Source organism: Podarcis cretensis, assembly GCF_951804945.1.
Source record: "Podarcis cretensis genome assembly, chromosome: 7".
Taxonomy (NCBI): domain Eukaryota; kingdom Metazoa; phylum Chordata; class Lepidosauria; order Squamata; family Lacertidae; genus Podarcis; species Podarcis cretensis.
In genome coordinates this window covers 49,068,417-49,094,216 of record NC_137176.1, presented here as the reverse complement: position 1 = coordinate 49,094,216, position 25,800 = coordinate 49,068,417, and the positions used below count along the sequence as shown (strand labels likewise).

The 25,800-nt window shown below is 41.4% G+C and overlaps 1 protein-coding gene across 2 annotated transcripts in view; it reads left to right on the top strand.

Annotated features, from left to right (window-relative positions):
- The first annotated feature begins 11,186 nt into the window (after window positions 1–11,186).
- The window catches only part of CHST9 (carbohydrate sulfotransferase 9), a 56,112-nt gene continuing 41,498 nt past the window's right edge, over window positions 11,187–25,800 (top strand). The window contains exons 1-2 of one of the 2 annotated variants that reach the window (XM_079982743.1): window positions 11,187–11,532; window positions 22,429–22,640. In XM_079982743.1, coding sequence (XP_079838869.1) covers window positions 22,541–22,640 — 100 coding nt within the window. In that variant the 5' untranslated portion in view covers window positions 11,187–11,532; window positions 22,429–22,540. Of the gene's footprint in view, window positions 11,533–21,654; window positions 21,969–22,428; window positions 22,641–25,800 lie in introns of those variants that run through there. The other variant, XM_079982744.1, reaches the window with a different exon arrangement.

Here is a 25,800-nt window from a genome sequence, read left to right as displayed (position 1 = left end):
AGATTTCCCTTCACAGGCACAATTTAATCATTTTAATACCACAATTTATTCCATTAAACTTTCATTCCATTTAAAGTTTTATCTTGGTCTCTTTAGGTGCCTCTGCTGCTTCAGACACCTGTAACATAATCTTTATGCTTCAATGGCTTGTTTCCATTTGACATGTCTCAAATTGTCTTACACCCTTATCTACACCGAATGGTTAGGGAATACTTCACTCAGCAGCAATGAAAGAAGTGAACCATTGAGGGGAAATGTACATTTAACTGCATCCAGCAGCTGTAGGTAACCATTTAGGGTGGCAAGTATGAAATTGGAATTGCTAGGAAAATTTTAAGCAGCTACATAATTACCCTAAATGGAACTGAGCTCCAACTTTGCAGCTTATTATCAACTTGGGCGTTATTCCTAGACACCCATATTACTTCAGCACATGCAGCAAGAGTTAGTATCATTGAGTTATGCAGTATCTGGAGGGAAAACAACAACATCTTCTTTTTTAGACATGGCATACATAGAATTGTACAGTTGTAAGGGATCCTGAGGGTCATCTAGTCGAACCCCCTGCAATGCAAGAATCAGAACGGCCATCCAACCTCTGCTTAAAAACCTCCAAGGAAGGAGAGTCCACTAAATCCCGAGTCTGTTCCACTGTCAAACATCTCTCACTGTCAGAAAGTTCTTCCTGAATCTCCTTGGATTCTCCTTTCTTGTAACTTGAATCCTTTGGTTTGGGTCCTATTTCCAGAGCAGGAGAAAACAAGCTTGCTCCATCTCCCATGTGACAGCCCTTTAGATATTTGAAGATGGCTGTCATATCACATCTCAGTCTCTTATCCAGACTAAACATACTCAACTTCCTCAAACATTCCTCATAAGGCTTGATTTCCAGTCTAGAGTGCAATAGCAAATAGCTGCTGGTTAACTGTCCTGGGCTAAATTTAGTGCCATGGACTCAGAAGTCAGACTTGACTTTGAGAGATTTGTAATCACTTCTCCTGCAGGATTTTGCTGATGGAAGGAGGGGGGTGATCCAGATTAAGGGAGCAGGGTTTGGGGAGTTCCCCACTGGCATCATTTCCTCAGGTACCACTTTCTCAGTCTACTGTCCCATGGGGGAGAACTCTAAGGAATCATGAACCTTGAAAGTTTCCCCTCTTATGGTAAATTGCAGCTCTGGAGGCTGGGATGGCAACTAAGAAATGGAACAGAGAAGTAGGATTGAAACAAAATCATCCCCCACTGCAGCAGCCCCAATCTGAATAGGGTTCCCTTGCAGTTGCAGTTGCCTTTTTAAAAATGTAGGACTAGATTACAGAGCTCCCAAAATCCCATTAAGTCTGTCCCTCATTCATCAGCCTTGGTCGAGGTTTTGCATGAGAAGCTCTGTGAAGCAAGCAATATGAAAAGAACAGTAGGAACAGATGTGGCTCTGCAGCTGCAGGTATGTGCTAAAATGAGCTTTATTTATTATGCATTTAATAGTACTACTTAGCATTATTGTAGGGATTTTTGAACGTCCAGAGTGCTTTAAGTTCATGTGCATCAATTGATTTCTAATTCCAACTACGCTCAATAGGCCTCATTCCCAGGCACGTGTGCATGGGATTGAAGTTAAAGGCTGCAATCCAGCTAAACTGACCCTAAACTAAAACTGACACTAAACTTTTCAAAGCAGTGGTATAAAGTATTTAATCTTCATGCTCTCCGAACTTGGCTAATCGATCTGTTCAACAGCAGTGTTAGTGCTGGTCAGTCAACCACTTGTAAGCATTTTCCTTCTGTTCTTATCAATTCCATGTATAAATAGACTCACTGCCTTGCTAATTTCATTTACTGGTGGAAACTGTCAACTGTGACCAATCAGATTTTGTCAGAAATATGATGGTTTTGTGTACTGCTAGTTGCACCTGTTGGATACAGTGGAGTTACACTGAAATATTTAATGAAGCCAGCAGGAATTTCCAGCTGAGGGCCACAGCTGAGAGTCCTGGTGTTTGAATTACAAGAGTAACACATGTTCAAGAAATACTTATTTTTGGTTTAATTTACCCAGATACCATGCGTGTCATCTGACTATATAGCTGAATCATTAGGAAAATACAAAGTGCTTTAAACTTTGTATTTGAACAAAGAAAGGGAACACTTGCCCCATATTACAATGCACCATATTACAAAAACAAGTAAGATTCTTTTATTATGTAAGAACTGCACATTGCTCTAATAAGTCTTCCTATTCCATCTATACTGTGCAGGCGTAAAACTTAACTTAAGCATTCTGTGCAGCTAAGAGAATGAGACCTAGCAATTCCTAATCACTCATTAGCCATCTGCATCATGATACGTGGCACAAGAAAAACCTATTATGAAAGGCTTGCCCTGAGGCTGAACTGCTTTTTTATCGAGTCAGCTGAAACATGTAGCCATGCCAGCTTCAGTGTATCAAGAATCATGTTCTCTTCTCTTCCTTTTGCGTTGCTGGTTTCCTTAATATGGAAGTTTTAAGAAAGGAAAATCTGGCTATGCAGGTATTTTCTGATATATTAACTCATTTGGGCAATGATAAATAGTGCTGGAATTTGGTTATGGAAATGTGTTTTAGGCATTGTTCATGCTGGAACAAATCTGTAGGCTGTGCAGTTCATACTGTTGAATGCTTGAACCAGCCTGTTTTGAGCCAAAAGTTGTATGCTCATTCCATGAAAATGCACCTATATGGACTGAGGGAAGAACAAAGTGATATGTGGAGGAGAGCCCCTAAGAAGGGGCTGCAGTGTTAAATATGTGTTCCATGAATCAATGTTCCAAGTGAAATCTAGATATTATAAATACTGGGAACAAACAAGCAGTAGAAATATGTCAACAAGACAGGTGACTTCCCTATAGTCAGGCATTATATTGTGTGTTGTGTGTGTGCTGTATCTGTGTTACACCTGTGTGTGGCAACCACTTGGGCCACTAGCCCCTTTAGCCCTGCCATGTGGTCCTTGGATAGTTAGCTAAGCTGTTGAGGCCCTTACCTCATTGTGGAACATTGGGATGAGAAGGGCTATTGACATGATTCCCCCAGAGTACCTGGCCTGATATGGCAGAGCTCATTGTGCAATTCGGTTCTTTTCAGAGTTATAAGCAATGGAGCAGGCTGATCAATGGCTAAAGTAGAAATCACAAATAGGTTAGGTACAGTAAAAGGCATCAGCATACATTCAGAGTCTGTGCTCCTTCCAGACCCTGCACTCATTGCCCAGCTATCAGGGACTGGGCAGAGGAGGAATGGTGGAGATGGCCTCCCCAGCCTGACCCTTCCAGAGAAGAGGAAGACAGATCGGAATTGCAACAGGAGTTTGAGGGAGGTCATAGCTCATAGGAAGATGAGGGGGAAAGCTGGGAAATAATGGGAGAGGAGGAAGAGGAAGAGGAAGCACAAGGGGGTGACAACTGATGGACACAGTGTCTTTAGAAAGCATTCCATACCCCCCACCCCCCACCCCGAACCTGGTGAGCCTTGAAAGTAGGAGAGCAAAGAGCTTGGAGACAGAGGGCCCTAAGAAGCACTCATAGAGGTGATGACAGTGACAAATGAGGAAGTGGGAGAAAAGTGAGGTGGAGAGGTGGGACAACACCATTATCCAAGAGGCTGTGTTCCAAAGTCTCTCTCTGTAAATACTGAATAAAAAGTGGATGGTAAGAAACTTTTCCTTGTCTTTGTACGTTCCTGGCAACTGGCCATGGGAGTTCCTTGCAGGTGTCTGACACCAGCCACCAGGCACCACAGAGTGCCAGTTGAACAGACATCCTTGGTAATAGCAGATAACCATTTACCTTTTTATTTAAAGATCATTTGAATAGATTCAAGATGTGTGGTAGATTTGGGAAGTGCAGTTGTGATAATATTTTCTCTGTCTCTCTCCTCTGTTAAGGGGAACACAATGTGCACTAAAACCACAACCACTTCTGGGCAGGCAAAATAAGTGAACTAATAACTTTTATTAGACCCACCAGGTTTCAAAATGGAGCCCATTAACTTTTGAGTGACAATTTTTTATTCTTCAGGGTAGATTTTAAAGAACAATATATAACCATCTTTCTTTTTAAAAAGGAAAGAAACAAGGTTCTGGGTGGGAGCATGTTATCAAATCCAGTGCACCATTGGTCTCAAAACTAGAAAAAAATACTTGTAGACATAATGAGATTAAAACTAGGATCAAGTCTTAACTTAGTAAGTACTTTCTCCCATATAACTGCTAAAGCATGTGCAAGGTTTTCAATTATTCAAAAGTCTTCTGGGACAGGACAGTAATGGAAGAAGCTCCCTCTGAAATCATTTAAAAAAGTTATAAACCAATCTCTCTCAGTGTTCTCAATGCTATTTGGAATTCATAATCCCCTTGAGAGGCAGAAATAAAGAAAGGCAAACCAACTGGCCTTTATACTAAGAATGCTGGAGGTGTCCTAGAAAGGGTATGCTAAGGACAAAGTCAACAGGAACTAAATCTACATTTTAACCCAACACTTCCTCAAAGCAGTTTGCTTCCCTCAATCATTGTGTTCTCACAACAACCCTGTGAGGTAGGCTAGGTTGAGAGATAATGACCTGATTTAGAACACATGCTGAACAAAATCTTGGTATTTTTGTTTTCAAAGCTAGCATGTCACACAGAAAATGACATCCTTTTCTATGTAGTGGGAATTATTTGTATGGAGAATAATATAACAATATAAACTCCCTATCTGCAGTCTGAAATGGTACTGAAGAGACACACATTAATCATCTCAGTGAGAAATTGACCTTAATGTATATTTTATTTACTGTGGGTGATAGTAATTCTTTAAAGATGGGACCAAATTCAATTACTTTCAACTTGTGTTGCCTGACTCACTATCTGTGATCTGCACTGTAAAGCATTTGAGTTTATGCTGTCACTGTCATAGCCTGTGATCTGCCATAAAGAGTTTCTGAAACCTCACAGTGCAATATTTCCTATTCTTCTGGGGCTGTACCCTCACATGAGTGTGTGTGTGTGTGTGTGTGTGTGTGTGTAGTCCTTAAAGCTAGGATATGAAAACAATGTCAGCTCACTCTTTCTATCTGCAACCTTTAAAAACCTAACCCATTTTAATGAAATAATTTCAAACATACAAAATATTGAGCAGCTTTCTATATGTACTCTATACTTTTGTGGGAGGGATTCAACTGTATGCAAGAAATTTAGGTGTACACGATTAAAATGGATTCATGCATGCTGGCACAGTACATCAACTTTTTTTAATGGACTCTTTGTAGTTAGGAAAGTGATGGGGAAATGCACTAAAAAAGTGTGGAATAGATAACTGATCAACAGGAATACATATGACCACTGCACAAGTAAATCAGAATGAATACCCATTGATGTACAATCTCCCGGGGGGGGGGGGAGAATCAGAACGAACTTTCAATACATATATTGTCAAACTTGTACATGAACTTTATAAAGGCACATCAGAATGAATGTTCAATAAACAAGTTGCTTGGAGGATCCCTCCATATCCAAACTGAGCTGTGTCACTAATACCTGCACTTAATTCAATTAAATTGTTGTGACATTTCCTGTTGCAGTTGTCAAAGCCTTCAAGGTCATTCACCAAAAGGATTATGTCTGCCACCAGGTGAGTGGGAAATGTTCACCATCTTCTGGAAACACTTATCCATCTTTTAAAAAAATGGGAAAGGAAGGATACTGGTGCCCAGACAGAAACTCTCACAGAGTCCCTGTTGCAACTGCTTGGTGTTATGCTGGGAAAAGCAAGGTGCAGCTGCACTACAGCTGCTCCCCAATCATGCCATATTCATCTTTGATTCTGAGACTCAGAGCAGTCACAGCTCTCCATGCTTTCAGAAATAAATGGTAGACTGCTCAAGTATGTTTTCTCAGGGCCCAGCCCCCCGCCCCTGTCAAATACCTTTGAAAAAAGACCACATCCTAGTTTTGAGAAATTGGCAGATTGATTGGCATCCTTTGGCTTCTCTTAGTTCATTTGCTTAAGCTCCTTCTGTTTCTAGCTGCTGGATTTGGATTAATAGTCAGACATGACAGTTTGGTATGTGCATATATCTACTATGCATGGTGGACACATGCCCTTTTGACACCATTTCCAGTTCTTGAACTGTTCAGGCAGGAGTGCAGAGCCCCAGCTCATTTGCTCACATATGTTCTGGAGCAGGTAAATCCTGTTAGCTACATTGGCTCTCACTGCCCCCGGGATACTAAGACCATTGGTCACTTAGCTTAGTATTGTCTGCACTGACAGGCTACCATTCTCCAGGATTTCAGACGGAATCTCTCCCATCTTGGGCCTACTTAGAGATGCTATAGATTGAACCTGGGACCTTCCACATGAAAAGCATGTGCTGTTTCATGAGCCATGGCCCTCCCCACAATGTTCCTGATGATTATGATGTGTTATAACTCTGATACTTCTCCCTCCCTCCTTCTGCCAGTATGATATCATATAGACTATTGGTTCTGTTTTGGCCACAGATGGAACTCTGCGACTTTGAGTTCTTGAGAATCCTTGAACAACAACTTCTAGCATTTCATGTGTTTCCTTTTTATGTTAGAAAATGAACAGCTCACTGTTCAAAATATCACTTGTTTTGTCTGATCACTGCTTCTAATTGGCTCCACTAAATCTCACAGGAACTGGCTACCATAAAGAAGGAAAAATAAATTTGTATAGACTCTCTTAAGAATAAAATACATTTTAGCCTCAGTATTCTCCTTCACACTAATGGCTATGCAGCATTGGCTAGAATTTGCTGAAGTCCATTAAAGCGTGCCCATTTCTACTCCCACTTCATGCTTAGGACCAGTAGAGAAATGAATGTTCCAGCTAGAAGAAGGGGCTTCTGGGATCATTACTGAACTTAATAAACCACAGGCCCATTGTTCTCACTGCTGTGTCCCTTTGGAAATTCTGAATGAGACATCCTTTTTGCCATCTTCTGGGTAAACTTTCTGTGCACAAACTGTATAGGCAATAATTTTTTTGGTGCTCATTTTTGTAAGGATCCTTAAACTTAAAACTGAAACATTTAAAGTTTTGCTCCCATTTGGAGCATCATATTTATGTGAATTGGGATTATCATCAAGGCTTTGCTTTATTTTTATTGTAACTATCTGCATCTGCAACAAAACATGTCTCTCCCATATTGGTCTGTACAGCCACAGCAGGCTCAGTAACCTTCCAACAGTTTGACTTCACCCTGAAAGGTGCACTCCTCCATTGTCTCCAGAGACAGATAGATGCCAACCACTATACTTCTTCTGTTCAATCTCACATAAGGACATTGACTGCTCCCAAACAAGTGCAAGTTTTTCAGGGTTAATCTAGACAAGGTAGTCGGAGACTCCTGATCAGATCTCCCACTGTATTTTAAAAGTTAAAAGCAGCTACACTGGGTGGTGGACGAAGTAAATTGGGACTATAGAACTGGGAAAAGAGCTTTTCAACCCTTTCCCTTCATGCTTTTCTCACTATTGAAATTTCCCCCTAATCTGGATATTTCCCCTTTTTTTATTCTCTATGAAGCCCTTTCTGTAAGTGGCTGTGAGAAGCTGTGAAGAGTTGCAGCAGAACACATGCTTTGAATGTAGAAGGTCCCAAATTCAACCCCCAACATCTGCATCAGAGAGAGGCTTGTCAGAAAAGCAAGATACTGGCTGCGAAACAAAATAGCTAGAAAGACCAATGGTCTGACTGGGTGTAACACAAGTTCTTTTGTTACTATTAGATGGCAGACAGCTACGTATTGTGTTTTACCAAGCTCAGGAAGCTGAGATAAGATTGCTTTGTGTTTAGCAACTTGAGTGGTTGGAAACTCATGAAACCCAAGGGTACAACGGAGCAGTCCAAGTTGGGCTGTTTTCATAAGTAGGAGAGGGAAAACATTTTTGAGGGCTGCTTATTGAACATCATTAAATACATGTATGGGTAATATTGCAGATATATTGTTTCACAAGGCTAAGATTGCATTTCTATGCACCACACTTTCCTGGGATTACACCCCACTGAAAACAATGGAATTAATGTCTGTGCAAACATGCATAGGATTTCACTGTAAATGTTTCAATCCTAGGATGAACAAGTCCATTCAACATCACACTTGCAAGAGGAAACCATGAGCCTTTCACCAGCAGTCACTTGGTAATTCATCCTTTTGCCAGGTAATTGATATAGAAAGAGGAAAGCTATCCCTGACCAAAAGAAACACTTGAAAACAATACAAAGGTCAGGGGAAAACCTATACAACAAAATACTTTATTATCACATAACAGCATATATAAAAAGAAAACTAAAATGTTTAGCGTACAAACAGATATATGCAGTTCATGGAAACTTTACTCAAATCAATCTCCACACACACTTTCTTTGGGTGTAGACGGAAGATGAGAGTTCAAATCACCAACAAACACAGGAGATAATAGGCAAATGGGATTTAAATAAAAATAGATTGAGGGGGAGCACTGTGGCGACAGTCTTTGTTCTGGAAACTCACACGTTTGTGTTTGATTCCACACACTAAGCCATGATTTGGTTTAGCATTATATGCAAACTTGGTCACTGTGTGTTTATCAATGCTCAAAGTAAAGTATCTTTCTAAGAAAGTATCTCATAAGAACATGTAACCATATATTTAAAAATAAACATACCCAAAATACTTGCATTCAGCTAATTGTTTTGACAAAATGATGTTTCCAGAGTTTCACCTATATATGTGAAATTGTAGCAGGGTCTAGGTTTAGAGAAAATGCCTATATAGAAGATTGTATTTCCTCCTGACATGTAAATAAACACACAGTAGGTTAGCACATGCACCTGGTCAATGAAACAACAGGACACACACACCCTCCCAAATTCCAAACCTTTGTGAACGCCAAGGCAAGGCAGCACAGCGAAATAATGCCCCATAACTTATTATCACAATATCACAAAAAAGTAAGAACAACTTTGTTATCTAAACAAAATCACTCAGCACAGAAAGTCAAGTTCTAGTTTGGCCTGAATGATTCAAAGTGTTACATGGCTGAAATACAAAAATAAATAGTTCTGTATTCCTCGGCAAAGATGAAGCTCTGCCAAGAATATTTGGGGCAACTTACTTTGATGTCTGTAAATTGTGGAGGATTCAGAGGGGAACAGAGAGATTATAAATGGCCTGGAAATCCTTTGCCATATTTCTCTCTGCCTAGAGAGAAAAAGATTGAGGGCTAACACAACAACTTCCAGGACAATGTAATAACAAAAAATAGAAGGGGGTGAGAGGATAAAGAAAGCACAACATTAAAACTGCAGCTGTAATTTAGTTTGACCAACAGGGAAAACATCCTAACGTTAAATTACACAAAGCCTCCTGCCACTGTGCAAAACTTCTTCCTTTTTCTTTCGTAAGCTGCAATCCTATACTCACTTCCCTGGCTGTAAGCCTCATTGAACTCAATGTTCAAGTGGGGGTGCCTAGCAGGAATCGTAAGTCCCCATGCTTGATGCTAAACTCCCCAAGATGCTATCAATTTTGGCAACAGCATCATAAAGAAAAAATTAAACTGGCCACAGTTTAAACCTCTCTGCTCAGACAAGTGGCCTGATGGGGATAAAAATGGTCCCATCCTAGTCATCATAACCCTGGTCCTCAGGTGAGAGAAGGGGAACTGTGCACACCCAGTCATACCCAGACTTACTTGGGAGCAAGCACCACTGAGCACCATAGGCCTTAGGTAGTAACAGGTAATGCAGTTAAACAGTGTCTCTTGCTATTATGAGCAGTGCCACAACTAACCATAACTGTGCTCAGTGCGAACCGTATATTGTGTGCCCCCCTCAAATTGCTATTTGTATTAATGATCAAACAAAAAAATGTAATTTGCAGGACTGTTGTTGTTGTTGTTAATCATATTCATGAACCACATATATGACACAAGGAAAATTGTAATTCTGATTTAACATGAACAGCAGCAAATGCCCCCTCATCATTATTTATTAGATTTATATACCACCATTATCAAAAAAGCTCAGGGCAGCTCACAAGATAAAAACATTGCACCCCATGTTGGGACACTTGCCACTTGGTCCTAGCTAAGCAACTCGTGTGTCACAAAGACTTGACCCTTCATATGGTTCATTTTCCTATCCAGTTGTGTTTTAATCTGTTCATCAATAAATAGCCTCTTGGGGTATAAATAATAAAATGATGATGATGATGATGTTAATGATGATGATGTTTGAGTTATGTTATGGTGGAAGATACTTTTTTAATGAAATCAGTTCTGAGTGCTCACTGGAAGGACAGATCCTGAAGCTGAGGCTCCAATACTTTGGCCACCTCATGAGAAGAGAAGACTCCCTGGAAAAGACCCTGATGTTGGGAAAGATGGAGGGCACAAGGAGAAGGGGATGACAGAGGACGAGATGGTTGGACAGTGTTCTCGAAGCTACAAACATGAGTCTGACCAAGCTGCGGGAGGCAGTGGAAGACAGGAGTGCCTGGCATGCTCTGGTCCATGGAGTCATGAAGAGTCATGAACGACTAAACAACATGGTGGAAGAGGGAGGAAGGGGGAAATAAGGGGGGGGGGGCAAATCTTGTTAATAACTTATTACTTATACCCCGCCCATCTGACTGGGTTGCCCCAGCAACTCAGGACAGCTTCCAATATAATAAAAACAGTGCAAAACATCAGTCATTATATTTAAAAAAATTCTTTAAAACCTATAAAAACATTGTAAAATAAAGCTTCTTGTTCTGAGCCTGCAAAGCAAGCAATCCTATCTTTTATCACACAGAAACTTAGCACCTTACTTCTCTGCAAGCATGCACAGAAAGTAAAAGTATACTTTTGAATAACTAAACCTCACTGGCTTCAACGGAAAGCGAACCTTTTTAAAAAGTTTATATACAAATCTAAACCGTGTTTCCTGAACAATTCTCCCTCGACTTACAATGCACGACTGTGCACCTGTGCCCTTTCTGCCTGTCACATCGCTCTGACAAGTCGCAGGACCCCTCGAGGGGCGGGCAGCGCTCTCAGAGCGAGGGCTGCGCGCCTCAGGTTCACCGAGCAGCGAATTCCAAGGAGCGCCCCCCTCCCCCCGGACGCGCGCGCGCTCCGCGTCCCTAGAACCGCAGCCTCAGTGCAGCGCCAACTTCTCCTGGCAGAAAGTAAGGGCGAGGGTGGTGGAGGTGGCGCGAAAAGGAGGCGGTGGTGCACGCGCAGCCCGCCTCGCGCCCCGGCCCTGGGCGCGTCGGGAGAAGGAGACGCGCTGCTGGGGCTTGTTCTATTCCGCTCTGGCCGGAGAGAGGTCTCCGAGAGGGCGCCGCGCGCGCCTGAGGGGAACCTTCCGACACTTTTGCGCTCTTCTGCCGCCCCCGCCCCGTCCTCGGGTAGGTTGGGAAGTTTGCAGGGCGGGGCTCGGCCAGCCGAGGAGGAAGAGAGAGCCGGGGAATTCTGTCCCGCCCGGTGCCATTCCACAGCGAGCCGCGGGCGCGCCAGCGAGGTAAGCTGCCCTCTCCGGGGAGGGGAGGGGAGGGGAGGGGAGGGGGGAGGCCGGCAGAGAGGAGAACTCGCTGGCGCGGGGTAAACAAGCGGCTTCTTTTGGCGCGTCCGCTTCCAAGCCCCTCTGCCCGCCTGCGAGGCGAACTCGGTGGCCGCAGCCCTCCCTGAGGCGGCTGTCCGGAGTCCGCCCGCGAGGAAGGGGGCGAGCTCGTCTCCTCTTCTCGCCCCCTCAAACTAGAGCAGAGGAAGGAGCCTCTGGGGCACCTGCTTGCCTCGGCTTGCCCAAGCCTTTTCTGACAGGCTCTTTCGCCACGCCCTCGCCGTTCCCACATGGGAAGCCCCGTCCCGCGGCGCAAAACCCCGCAACTTTTGTGCTTCATGAGGGGACCGCTCCTTTCCCGAGAGCCTGGGACTATTCTTGGTGGTGCAGGTTGAGCGGAAGTTCAACAGGTGCTGCCCCTCTCGAGTTCCTGCATCTGTTAAGGGCGAGGGGGAGACCGTCCTACGGTGTCTTCTGGGTCCATCCCATAATGAGCAAGTGTGGGAGCTGGAGATTTCCTTTCTTCAAAGGCTGCACACCACCCAAAGGGGTCGCTCTGGGCAAGGGGCTGTCAGCTGAGCTCCACCTTCCCATCTGCAGTCCATACCGGCCTTCCTTACAGGGCTTTTATGTTGCTGAGGTGGTGGTTTCGGTTTTTTAAAGAAATTTTAAAATATCTGAAACAGAAGTGTGAACGCTGAATGCTTGAAACGAACTGTATGGATGCAGTGTTGTTAATGAGGCTAAAGAATCCATGCACACTGTTGAGGATCTTTAGATGACCTTTAGGCACTTTGTCACTTTGTCACTCTTTTAACTCTTGTCCTGCCAGAAGGACTTAAGGATCTCTGTCATCAAAATGGTCCTATCTAGATTCTCTCCTTATTGGGTGTGATCCTGATTTTACAAAGAGTTATTCCAGAGAATACATTGCATTGTTCCTCAAAGCTGGTGCAGAGTCTGTGTTTCCATCTCCTAAATGTGTGTCTTTAAAAGTTTGCACATATTTATAGCTTCATGGGTCAAAACCCTTTAAGAGAGAGAGAGAGAGAGAGAGAGAGAGAGAGAAATTGTGATGATGGTTGACACATGAAATCTTTGAGTTGTGCATTTAGGTCTGACACCACAGTCTGCAGACATCAGTGGAAATATAGCAAGTGTCTTCAGATAGCTTCAAATTATTCATTTCCCTCCTGTATATTCTGAGTATGTGTATAACACCTATCAAGATATCACAGGAGAATGGAATAACTAGGCTGTTGCGGAAAACCCTTAAAAAGAAAGTTTGCTTTTTAAGGGCTTTGACGTGCATTAAAAGAAGTCTTCAAAGTTAAGGAGAAGTCGGGGACTTAAGTGATTCTTGTGAGAATGTCACCTAGACACTATTTTCCAGATACTGCAGTGCAAAACTTAAATGTTAGTCTCAAAGCGAAAAGCAGGCATAAGTGACAAAGACAAAGTTTCCTGGAATACTGTCAAGATTGCTTACTTGGCATATATAGGAACTGAGAAAATCATGCTTTTTGGATAATTCACATCATTTTGAGCATCTGCTGTTCAAATATTTATATACGTCAAAAATTCACTAGCTACATTTTGAAAATAAGCTTCTGTATGGAAATTACTTGAATATAAGTTAGTTCCATATAACTGGTTGACACAAAACTCTTTAAAGTTGCCAATAGTGTGACTGAAACAAAATAGAACAGGGTTGTTGTTTTTCTGTACTGTATGTCCATCTAAAAGGTCAAAATGGCTGTCCATTTTGCTTTATGTGGACCTATTTGATTAAAATCGGTTGATCAGTCAACTAATATTTTTTTAAAAATAAAGTGGTTTTTGGCTTCTTATTTGACTGAAAAATTACCCTGCTGGATGCAAATGGCTACCAAACAAATGGACATTCTTTGGGATGTTCCATAACTTCGTAACTTTTATTCAAAGTGGAGATAACAGACAAAGACCACTTTAATCAGTTATGGAAAGAATTTCTTGAATTATGGGACAATTTTGTGATTATGATCCACGTACAACTGAACTTGCAATCATTTCCTATCATGTATATTGAGAATTAGGAATATAGAAAGCTTCCTTATAGTGAGTCAGACCCTTGCTCCATCTAGTTTAGTATTGGCTACACTGACCAGAAGAAGCTCTTCAGGTTTTCTGACAGGAGTCCTTCCTAGCCCTACTGGAAAATGCTACGGATTAAACCTAGGGATTAAACCTGGGACCTTCTGCATGCAGATCAGATGCTGGGTCATTTCAGACCCAAATGTATAGTGTCATTTTGCTAGTTAAAGTTTGCTCCAGTTTATGATTTATTGTTTGTTAAACAAAAAAGTTTTAACAGAAAAAGAATGTGTCCGACATGCTTGCTTAGAAGTAAGTCCGGCTTTGTTCAGTTGGGCATAGTTTTTAGTATGTGCTACTGCAGCTTCTGACTTCACTGGATTACTAGCTAGTAGTCTGCTTTGTGTTGTGTTGTGTTTTGAATACTGTTACAGTTCTGTCCAGTGCTGACACTTCCTCTGTTTCCTCTTGTAAGAAAGAAGTGAAATACTCTCTGAATGTGTTTGCTGTACTTGTCAGTGTGAACATTTCTGTATCTCTGCCATCTTCCTGTCCAGTGTTCTGTACCCCCCAGCAGAGAGAACAAGTTTAGGTGTCATACATTCTGACAACCCCTCCTGCTTAATATAAACCACATTTTGACACTATTGTAGCTTTAAGCAAATCCTTTTTTTATGTAGAAAACTACAGCAGTATTAGTAGAACAGAATTGTTTAACTTTACTAATATTAATAGTAGGAAACAGAAGTGTTGGTGCTTAATTCTGTCTAGGAGATACAACCTGCAAAATTAGAAACTCTTGTTCCTATTTGCAGGTGTGACTGAAATGTTCATTCTCTGAGTCCCCCTCTCTAGTGGCGAATAAAACACTTTTCAAGACTGGGAAGGATCTTCAAGGTGCAGTCTAGGGCCAAACTCTGATGAGCTTCAGCTCAGGTTGTTGCATATTTTGAATAATTAGCAGGGGACTAGCAGAATTAAGGTTTCAATAGTATAATCAGCGGGTGGTCCTGTGGTCTAAACCACAGAGCCTAGGGCTTGCCGATCAGAAGGTCGGTGGTTCGAATCCCCACAATGGGGTGAGCTCCCGTTGCTCGGTCCCAGCTCCTGCTAACCTAGCAGTTCGAAAGCATGTCAAAGTGCAAGTAGATAAATAGGTACCACTCTGGCGGGAAGGTAAATGGCATTTCTGTGCACTGCTCTGGTTCGCCAGAAGTGGCTTAGTAGTGCTGGCCACATGACCCGGAAGCTGTACGCCGGCTCCCTCGGCCAGTAAAGCAAGATGAGCACCGCAACCCCAGAGTCGTCTGTGACTGGACCTAACGGTCAGGGGTCCCTTTACCTTTACCTAGTATAATCAGAATCTAGAGAAGATAACAGTTAATTATCAGACACTCCTTCTCCAATTTTTCAAATAAACATTCCCTAAATAAACTGACAGTAAAATTTAAAAAGAAGGTTAACATAACTTAAGTGCTGAATTAGAGTAATTCTTTTTAAAAAAACTGGCAAGGAATGACAGGTTGTTGTTTTGCATAAGAGGGATACATCAGTACCAATAAAAGGTTACTATCCTGAATAGGCAAACAATTGATAGGCAATTTCTCTGATCTGCCTCCTATAGTGAACAATTTGTTCTTTAAAAGACAACTCTAAAAGATCTCTAACCCAGTTTTCAGCTGTAGGTACAGAACAATACTCCTATAAAATAAAAAACTTTGATACAGATTGCCAACATGTCTTGTAACAGGTATGGGGATTTTCTAGATCATAGTGATATACGGCAGTTTAAGCTGATTGTATGTGGATGCTAGCTTTAATGACAAGCTTAAATGACACTGGCATCATTCTAAAGGCTTCAATAACACAACTGATATTGTTTGTTCTGAAGAAACTCTGGAGCAATCACCACTCCACCATATTTTAAAATACCTATAGCAAAATGTTTTGGAGACAAGTACAAAATACCACCTTGCTCCACCTTTTCGTTTTTGCTGAGTAGGCCTAAGAGCTAGCTTATATTGTATGTGGGAAAGGGCAGCTACTTGAGACCCAGTGTGAATAAGCCCCATTGAATTCAGTAGAGTTGCTTCTGAGTAGAGAAGGTTAGGATGAAGTTTCATGGGGCAATTCAAATGCCTATACCCTGCTGGTGGTTCACATTGGCAGAAGACTGGGGGGGGGGGGCAAGACAGTTGGGCATGAAGTGGACCTGATCACCTTTTTTTTTTTTTTTTGTCCCACTAGTGCCAAATGAATGGGACGCGGGTGGCGCTGTGGGTTAAACCACAGAGCCTAGGACTTACTGATCAGAAGGTTGGCGGTTCGAATCCCCGCAACGAAGGGTGAGCTCCCGTTGCTCGGTCCCTGCTCCTGCCAACCTAGCAGTCCAGAAGCACAAAGTGCAAGTAGATAAATAGGTACCACTCCGGCAGGAAGGTAAACGGCATTTCCGTGCTCTGCTCTGGTTCACCAGAACTGGCTTATTCATGCTGGCCACATGATCCGGAAGCTGTACGCTGGCTCCCTCAGCCAATAGAGCAAGATGAGCGCCGCAACCCCAGAGTCAGCCATGACTGGTCCTAATGATCAGGGGTCCCTTTACCTTTTTTAGTGCCAAATGAAGAGCAAGGTAGCAGTGATTGGGCACCGTTAACCAATATGTTTCTAATTTCTGATGAACTATAATGAGCCCAGAAATTTGGGCTTTTCATTAAGCACAAATGCCCCTTTAAAGTCTATCATATATTGCATTGCAATAAAGTTGTGTGTCACAATGGTATGAGGGTTCTTTGAAGCAACTGCTATGGTGTGCATGTCAGTGACATCTCATAGATCGTTTGCCTCCAGTGAGAGCTATGAAGATGTCTTCTGCTGGACTCTTTCCATGTGGGTGTTTTATAGGGAAACCCTACCCCAATACTGGCTATAAAACAGATCCACTTTCTATGGATTTCTTAAGGTTTATACTGGTCTTTTTACCCGGTGTAGCTGCTTTATACTGGTTTAAATAGAGTTGCTTATAAGGCCAAATCTGGCTTCTTAGCCTGTTGGAAGTCTATTGCTTCCATATTGTTTGCCTCAGCATACAACCAGGTACAATTTCCAGCCCTCTTTCTTCCACAAGTACCTGCAAGAGCACTATTGCTGGGATTAGGAACTTCAGATACGGAGTCACATGGGGCTCTCCAGGCCTCTTTATCTAGCACTTGAGAGTCTTGCCAGGTCATGCCCCATCTCCCCAGGCTGCATCCGTCACCAGCCCTGTTTTGTAGCCTCCTTACGTATTTTTACTTGGTTGGAATGCATCCTTGAACTCTGTTAATGCTTCATGCTTGCCTAGATGAAAAATAGAGAGGAGCATGTGTAGAAACTAGCCTATTGTATGAATGTAAAATGCCTATATGTTGCTCTGCCCATTTTTGTCTCCTTGTTTGGAATGTTCTGGTTATACTTGGCCATGCTACTCTTCGTTCAGTATTTCCTGCATTCTGGTTGAGTTGCTTTCAATCATTGTTGCTGCAGGCATGAAATGAAGTTGCCAGGTTGGTTGCTGGCCAGCTCCTTCTGAGCAGAGTAAAGATTTTCAGTGTGGGATATAAAGGAATAGGAATAAATAAGATGAAATAACTTGTTTCAGGATGCTGGTGTTCTCAGCCCGAAATGTTTCCAAAATCAAGAACCTTCCAATACAGTGGTACCTCGGTTTACGAACTTAATCCGTTCTGAAAGTCCATTCCTAAACTAAAACCGTTCTTAAACTGAGGCGCGCTTTCCCTAATGAGGCCTCCCGATGCCAGTGCCATTCCACCATTTGGATTCCATTCTTAGACTAAGGTAAAGTTCTCAAACCGGGATACTATTTCCGGTTTTGCAGAGTTTGTAAACTGAATCCTTCTTAAATCGGACTGTTCTTAAACCGAGGTACCACTGTACTCTGATTTTTATTATTATTATTTTTGTTTTCGTTGCTTTCTGATTCTTGTGCTTTTCATAAAAAGCCCATGCTTCTCTACAGAGTATCTCTCTGATGACAGAACAGTAACATCTTGCTCATATCTTTCAACTTCATAGAGACATACTTCACTGCAGAGCTCTTGCATTCAAGTAGGGTGGCATAAACTAAATTTATCACATGAGGTGAATTCCCAGGTGATGGAATTGAGGTCTGTAGAACTTTTGGGACTTGTGTGTGAAAGAGACTATTCCTTAGCAATATGCTAATGGCACAAACTTAAGAACTCTTACAGAGAATTCTAATAGAAAAAGTTACCTCCTGCTGTGTCTGACACAGAAGGCAATGATCTATCTTCGTGTCATAGTCATGGTTTTAATGAAGCTTATGAGCGCAGGCTGTAGATCACAAATCATTGTATTAACTGCACTAATTAATCAGGGTGGCATTTTTCAAATCTTATGCAGAATAATAACTGTGCAAATAGTCTGAGCCTGAAGTGTGTGAGTCTTAATTAAAACTCTGCCTAAACACAATAAAATTGTGTCACTGCCAAAATTCTTAAAGTATAATTTGAAGCAGCAACCACAAGTGAGCCCCAGCATCCAGCATGCCAGTAATTTTTAAAAAGAATTAATGCTCCCCGCCCCCCGCCCCCATGCCATTTCTCCTCTTTCTTTTCTTTTGCTGCTTTTTGTGCCAAACCACTTCCTGGAACCTCCTATCTTTAAATATAAACCCCACACCTTCAGTTAGCAAGAATGTTGACTGGGGCAGCCATCAGATCATGCCATATTGATTGTGAAAGATTTCTGTTGGGCACCTGTTCAATTCTGTGCTGCATTTCAGATGACACTGTTGTGCTATAAAGCCCTAAATGACATGGGGTCCTGGTATTTGAATGAATGCCTCTCCGTATATCAATCTGCTCAGGTTACTAGTTTTGGGAGATCGGGGACTTTTCATTGTTCTACACCAGAGGAAATTCATTACGTGCTGACACAACATGGGGTCCTCTCAGTGGCAGTGTCCCAGTTATAGAATGCCATTCCTATGAAAGTGTAACTGGCGTTGACCTCGTTGACATTTTGGGACCAGGTTCAAGCATGCCTGTTCGCCAAGGTATTTATGGGATGTTGGCCCACTGCTACAATAGATGTGGCAGAATTTTTATTGTGCATTTGATTTAGATCGGGGTGGGAAATCTCTTTCAGCCTAAGGATTGCATTCCCTCCTAGTCACCCTGCTGGAGCCCACATACCAATGTTGGGAAGGGTCAGAGACGTAAATGGGGAAAAGCAATAAATGTCAATCCTACAGTAGTCTAGCTCCAACACACACTTATCCTTCCTTCTATCCTTTGTCTAAGCAGGCAAGCAGCATTATCAGCATTCAAGGACAAATTGCAGCCTGGCAAAAACATTTAGGGTCATTGTGAATCAGCACCAGTGAAGGGCCACATCTGGCCTAGGCCTAAGGTTCCCCACCCCTGATTATAGCTTTCTCTTATTTAGTTTGGATTGTTTTAATTGTTGTTTTAATTTTGTTGTAACTCTCTGGGATCAATTGATGAAGTGCTGATTAAAAATGTAGTTAATCAAGATGTGTGCATGAATAGCAACAAAATGAAGGATAGAACCCTCTGACAACAGCCTTCGTTCAGAAATCTATAGGGCAGAGAGGACAACAATTATCAATACAACTTAGTTTCACAACCCCATAGATGGAGTACAGCTGTTCATCTGGCGATGCTGTTATTTCTTTACTTCTCGGGAAATTGAGCCAGCCTTTAAAAAGGAAAAGAAACATAAATGATTTTACATTGCACCTAAAATATTTTCAACCACTGATGAAAACAAATTTTGCCCCAACCTAGCTTTCTCATCATTCATCACCAGCAAGTTCATGCTTGCTATAGCAAGTAATTGACCCGACCTGACCTTGTAACTTGAATGCATTTGAGCTCATTTAGATGCTTATAAACCCATAGGAAAAATAGATATTTAGTCAGCCTGATTGAGACAGGTCTCTGGTTTGAGCGGGCTCCATGTCAAAGCCATACATTTGTTGTTGCCAAAATTCAAATAAAACCAAACCTGAGCCCAATGACAGCTTTTCCCCTTATGGAAATAGCAGCTCAGGGGGTAGAGGGACTTTCGCCAAGGTGAGCATAATGCTGTGATCCTAATTCTTTTTTGGTTCTGCCCCAATTCTTATCAGCCCCTCCCTGCAGCTTTTGTTTAAAGTTTTAAAAGAATCATGCAGCACCATGCCCTTTTAACAAAACATGTAGTTTGGCCCTGATAGAAGAGGATGGGCAGCAGTTGTCCAGTCAGCAACTACGACCTGTGGTACAATGAACCACATTGCTTCCATGCCTCTGTCACTGTGCTAGTAAGTGCTAGTTCCTGTGCAGAGTGGGAGCCTGTGGCACTCCAGATGTTGCTGACCTCTCAACTCGCATTAGCCCCAACCAGCATGGCCAATCATCATGGATGATGGATTCTGTAGTTTTAACCTCTGGAGGGCCACAGCTTTTCCACCCCTGGTGAAAAGCCAACCTTTTCAGCACACTGGCACAGGGTTGGGTACCTTCCAAAAACTTACAGGTGTTTGAGCTCAGTATCTGCTAGGCATTTAAAAAAATAGTTTTGCTATTATTATTTACTTAAGCACAACTTGGCATTCTGATAATAATCCTGTACTGACATTTAAGTTGTTTTGTTCCCTGTGCAGCATTTGGTTGAAATTATCATGTTGTCCTTAACTTTTCTGTATTCTTTTATCAATGCATAAGCATTTTATTTTCAGACTTCTGGGCTACATTTTTTTTAAGGTTCCTATGATAGCTATTGCTTACATTATACACTTCTCTTAATAAGAGCCAAAAAGCTGGCTCTGAAACTTATGGAGAATCCAGTATTTGGGGGCCAATTTCATTTGTCTGTGTACCATATGGTGTTCAATCTTATATAACTTGTTTATAGGCCTGTTCTTCTGCAGAGATCTAGGTCTACAAATAGAAACTTCACCACCAGAATGGCAAACAAAACATCAAATATTTCTCAAATGATTGTTCCCAACTGTCTTATTTTACCTTATTACTTATTTTTTTCTTTAGTTCACTCGAAACACTGCTTATTGAATATTCTTTCCAAGGGCATCATTGTACTGAATTTCAGGATAGGCTTGGATTTTTTGCTTTGCAATTTAATACTCCCTCTATACTATACTCAATTGAATTACAATGTGCTAGATTTTAAAAGCAATTTAAGAAGCTTTACTTTCTCTAGCATTCTACAAAAGGTTCTGTATTGCGTTTTCGTCAACTCTAACATCCTGCTGTTTTTGAGTGGCAGGTGAAGGGCATTTAAATTAATGATTTCCCTCTCCTGAGGCTCTGTGTTGCAAGTAAGATTATTCTTCAGAAAGCTTTGGGCTTGAGCCTGTTCCACTTGAAGCCACTGGTGAGAATCTGGCTCTTAATAGGGTTGTTTCCTATGTAGTTTGAATCGATGACTGCAAAGTGGTCCTATAAAAAAACAAACCTTGATGTATGTTCCTTGCAGAGCCAGGTTTGTGCTTTTAATAGGAACTGCCACTGAGCTAACTTTTGACCTATAGGAATATTGTTGAAGGTACGGCATTGCACTGGCTTCCCATATTATTGTATTTATACTGCCTCCTGCTTCCAGAAAGCTGTTCATCTTGACAATAGCGGTGTAAGAGGTTCAGAACTTTTTTATTTTATTTTTATTCTTATTCTTTTGGTTCTCCTCTTAAGTCAGAGGTGTTTCCTAAATTTTACCCTGTTGTAAACAAAATTTGCCCTTTTCCCCTTATGGGGTATCCAAGAGCCCGTATAGAGTCCTTACGTGGGTTCCCTATTGGTAGGAGAAAATAACGGAGGCCAACCAGAGAATATTGAGTAGCAAAGCAGCTAGTAAGCCTGATCTTTATTAAAACTGTTGCAACAGGGTGCTCCCCTCACATGCAGGAGGACAGAGGAGGACCCCTAACAAAGGTGTGCCTGCCCTTATATAGACATTTCAAATTCCCTGCCCTGGAGCTCAAGACCACCCCTCCATAACTCATACATACATCACAGAAGGGGTGTAACCCAAGACCACCCCCCACAAACATCATACCTACATCACAGAAAAGATGGTCTACAACAGAAATTTGAGTGTTGTTGTTTTTCCTGTCTGGCAGGTTTTCTGATAATGCCTTATCTGATTGCCTGGTGATTACCCTTCCTGAGACAATGGGAAAGTTCCCTCACCCCCTCCCTCCTTGCAGAGAAAACATTTGGTCAGTTTGGGAGTCAAAATGGTTTCAGGAAGGTCTTCCTGTGCTGCTCCATACATTGGTACATTTATGAACATTTATTATATATATATGACTTTAAAATTCTTATAACAATCCAAGCACATGTGAACAAGTGTTCTGCTAGGAAACAGTAGTACAGTTGTGCTGATTTGTTTCTCAAGGCTGTTATTTGGTTTAGTTTCTCACAATCTTGGATGCCTTTACCTCTGGCAGTAAGAGAAAATTTGAGAAAACATGACTACTGTTTATGCAATCCTGAGATGAGCTTTTTTAAAGGCATCAGATTTTAAGAATCTTCACAACTCCCAGTTTAAATCCAAAGCTGAATTACTGAGGAAGTGGGGGAAATAGTCCCAGAAGAAAACACAAGCTTGTTGGTTCCTTTCACTTGGAGAAATAAAAGGGAAGGGGGAAACCTGCAAAGGTATATATAGTATGCTGTGAAATTCATAAGAAGAGTGCACTAGAAAAATGATTATTTCTTATTGTGTCTTTTCCAGATTGGCATTTCCAGAAAAACAGAAGAAGAAAAAGATAATGAACTGAAAGCATCTGAAAAGTATATTGTGCAATCCTCTGAAGCGAGTAGAAATGTAGTCCTCCGATAGGGCCATGAACCTAAAACTAGTCTATGTATCCGTACTGATGTTTGGAATAATGGGTTTATTCCTCTTCATGTACCTGCAAGATTGGATAGAAGAACAACATACAGGTAAAATAACTAATAAGCTAGCTAAATCCATATCAGCTGTTCAGTGGAAAAATAAACAATGGCATGGGCTTGTGATATGCACACACACTGTTTGAGAAGTGGCTAGTGTAGTCACACAGATGTGGGTTGAACCATTCGCAAGATAAAGCTGAGTGGGGTGAGGGGAGAAATCTCCATGTATGACTGTCTCTGAAAGTTAACAGCTAATACATCAAAGAATTCCAAAGAAGCCATGTTTACTCATCTGAAATGAATGGCTCCTGATTAAGTAGAATTTAAGGGATTACATGGTATTTAACTTTGTGGTCAGAGTAGACCACCCACTGTGCATAATGTTTTTCTTTTCCATAATTAGTTTGAAGTAAAAAAGGGGGGAAAAGATGGAGGAAGTTGGAAAATGTAGTTGGGTAAGAGGCTACATAGCTTATTTGAGAGAAATCCCAGCAAAAGATAGACAAGTGAATGATTTGCTTTTATTAGTTCAAAATGTTTGATACTGTTGGGAATGTTTAGACCACTACTTGATTACTTTGTAGGTGGCAAAAAATATATATGTAAGTACAGTACAGAGTTTGGAAGTCATGCTGTATACTTTTAGGAAATAAGAAGCAGCATTTTTTTTCTATCTTACAAACATTTATAAGCCATTATTTAGTCCAAAGATGTCAAGAGTCAATTAACACTCAAAAGCATAAATAACAAAATTTATAATTTAAAAGCAGCAGCAGCCAGGCACATCCAGCATGAATATATGATCTAAAAATTTAAATCATCATCATGGTATATTTATTTATATGCCATCTTTTTCCCTGACAGGGACTCAAGGTGGTTTACAAATAAAATTAAGAACAACTAAAAACATTGTTATCATTAAAAAAAACAATTAAACATTAATATAATTTAAAGCTACAATATACTGGCCTCAACCAGAGCCAGGGCTTTTTCGGCTATGGCTCCGATCTGGTGGAATGCTCTGCCACAAGAGACTAGGGCCCTGCGGGACTTGACATCTTTCCGCAGGGCCTGCAAGACAGAGCTGTTCCACCAAGCCTTTGACCAGGGCACAGCCTGACTCCCTCCCTCGGCAATCTTCGCGGAGCTCTGGCCCAATGGTTGCCAGTGGCTTGATTTGAATTAATTTTATAATGATATGATATTAGAATGTTGTATTATTTTATTGTTGCTAGCCGCCCTGAGCCCAGTTTCGGCTGGGGAAGGCAGGATATAAATAAGTTGTTGTTGTTGTTGTTGTTGTTATACTGGTGTGGGTGTGGGTATTAGACATAATTGCAATAAAAACAACACAGTTCATTAAAAACAGTCAGTTCCCAAAAATCTGTTGGAATAAGGAAGTCCTCACTTCTTCATTAAATAATTTGTTAGTTTCTTTTTAATAGGATTTGTAAGTTGCACCTGGCCTGCAAAGAAGCCCACTAGTAAAGAAACACTTTCTGCCGTGGCTTCTAAATGAATGGAATTGGTTGTGTTCCTTTGTATATCCACAAGGGGGCTGGCCCATGCCCTAACCCCTCCCCCCATGAAGTGCTGTCCCAAAGGTACAAGCTGCTTTGGGGGCAGCATTTTGGTGGCAGCCTCTCCCCTCCCCCTCCCTCGACAGGCAGGCGTGTGTGCAGGAGAAGGAGTAGGGAGTGTGCAAACCGAACACCTTCACATCTCACTCAACCATAATTTGGCTATGTTTGGAAGGCAGGCTTGCATGCTGCTCTCTTTCCATCTTCATTGTATATCTGTACTAATATCCTAATTTGTACAATAAGCAACCAGTCAGTATTTCTATCCAATATTCTACTAGGTTTAATGACTCAATAGGCTATTGTGGTATTATGAATAATAATAAAAAGTAATTTCAATATAGAGAGGCAATTCAAGAAACTATATTTTGAAAAGGAGGAGACTGACTGTGCACATGTGAGGCCCACGACTGTGAATGAAGCCTGGAAATGATGTTGAGAATCACAGCTCTTTTTCCCCTCAACCAGCCAAAACTCCATATTTGCTTCTCCACTGGAATAGCAATTATTTCAGACACCGCAAAATGAAGATAAATGTAAGGGTACAGATGAGAACTTTAGACAACTTCTTTCTGTAAGGTGCATTGTACTACTTACTAAGGAGGAGATTATCATGAAATGGTTCGAGGTTGTGTTTACAGTTCTGAAGTCTCCAATATTAGATATGCAGCCAATTCGGTGTCATGGAGGACATGCAAACAAGTTTTTTTTTCTGTGTTGTGATGATTTCCCCCAATAAGCTACTGCATTTTTTGTGCCCGCTGTAAGTTATGGTTTACTGCTGATTAAAATGGCATGTGGGCTATGCTAGGAAAATGAACTCTTGCTGGGAATAACTCAACTTCAAATTAGTCTTCTCAAAGGGCATACATGCTCAGCAAAATGTTGAACAGCTGTTGCCACTGTGTTAAGAGAGAGAGAGAGAGAAAGACTTGTCAACTCATCACCTTCCAAAAGTGCTCTGGGGTCTTCTGTTACAGGACAGCTTAGCTCTGGTAAAACTTGAAATACACACCGTTCAAAACCATATCCCTCTCTTGCTTTGCATTCAAATTCAACACTTGTACTTTCACAGTGCAGTGTATTATTAGTAAAGGAGATCAAAGCACTCTTACCTAGTTTAAGGTGATCTTCAGTTTAGAGTCTCAGAAATGTGCAAGATCTCAAAGCTTTATTGAATAGGACAGTCAAGAATGCTGTTCTGTGTTTCATTTTGTAATCCTTAATGAGACTAAAAATGTATACACAACAAAAGAAATCCATTAACAACTTTTTTTCTAATCAAAGCAGCTGTGATAAAGAACTCAAACTCTACATCTGCACAAGTGTTCCATTCTTACTCATACTCTTGATGAAACAAATCCCTATTTTACTGGTGGGAAGCTGAGAGGAGTTTTTCTTTGTGTTGTGTGTGTGTTTGAAGGTTCCAGCACTCTATCTCCACTGATATCTTTCATGAAACCACAAGACAGTGATTATATTGCTTTCTTCAAGAAAAAAAAAACATGTTTTCATCAAACAGAAAATACTAAGAGAATTGCAGAGGTTTTATGCAGGTTTTATGGTGTTGTTGAGGTTAGTTAAGCAGCACACTTCTGCAAAACGAGGATGGACAGGGTTAACATGAG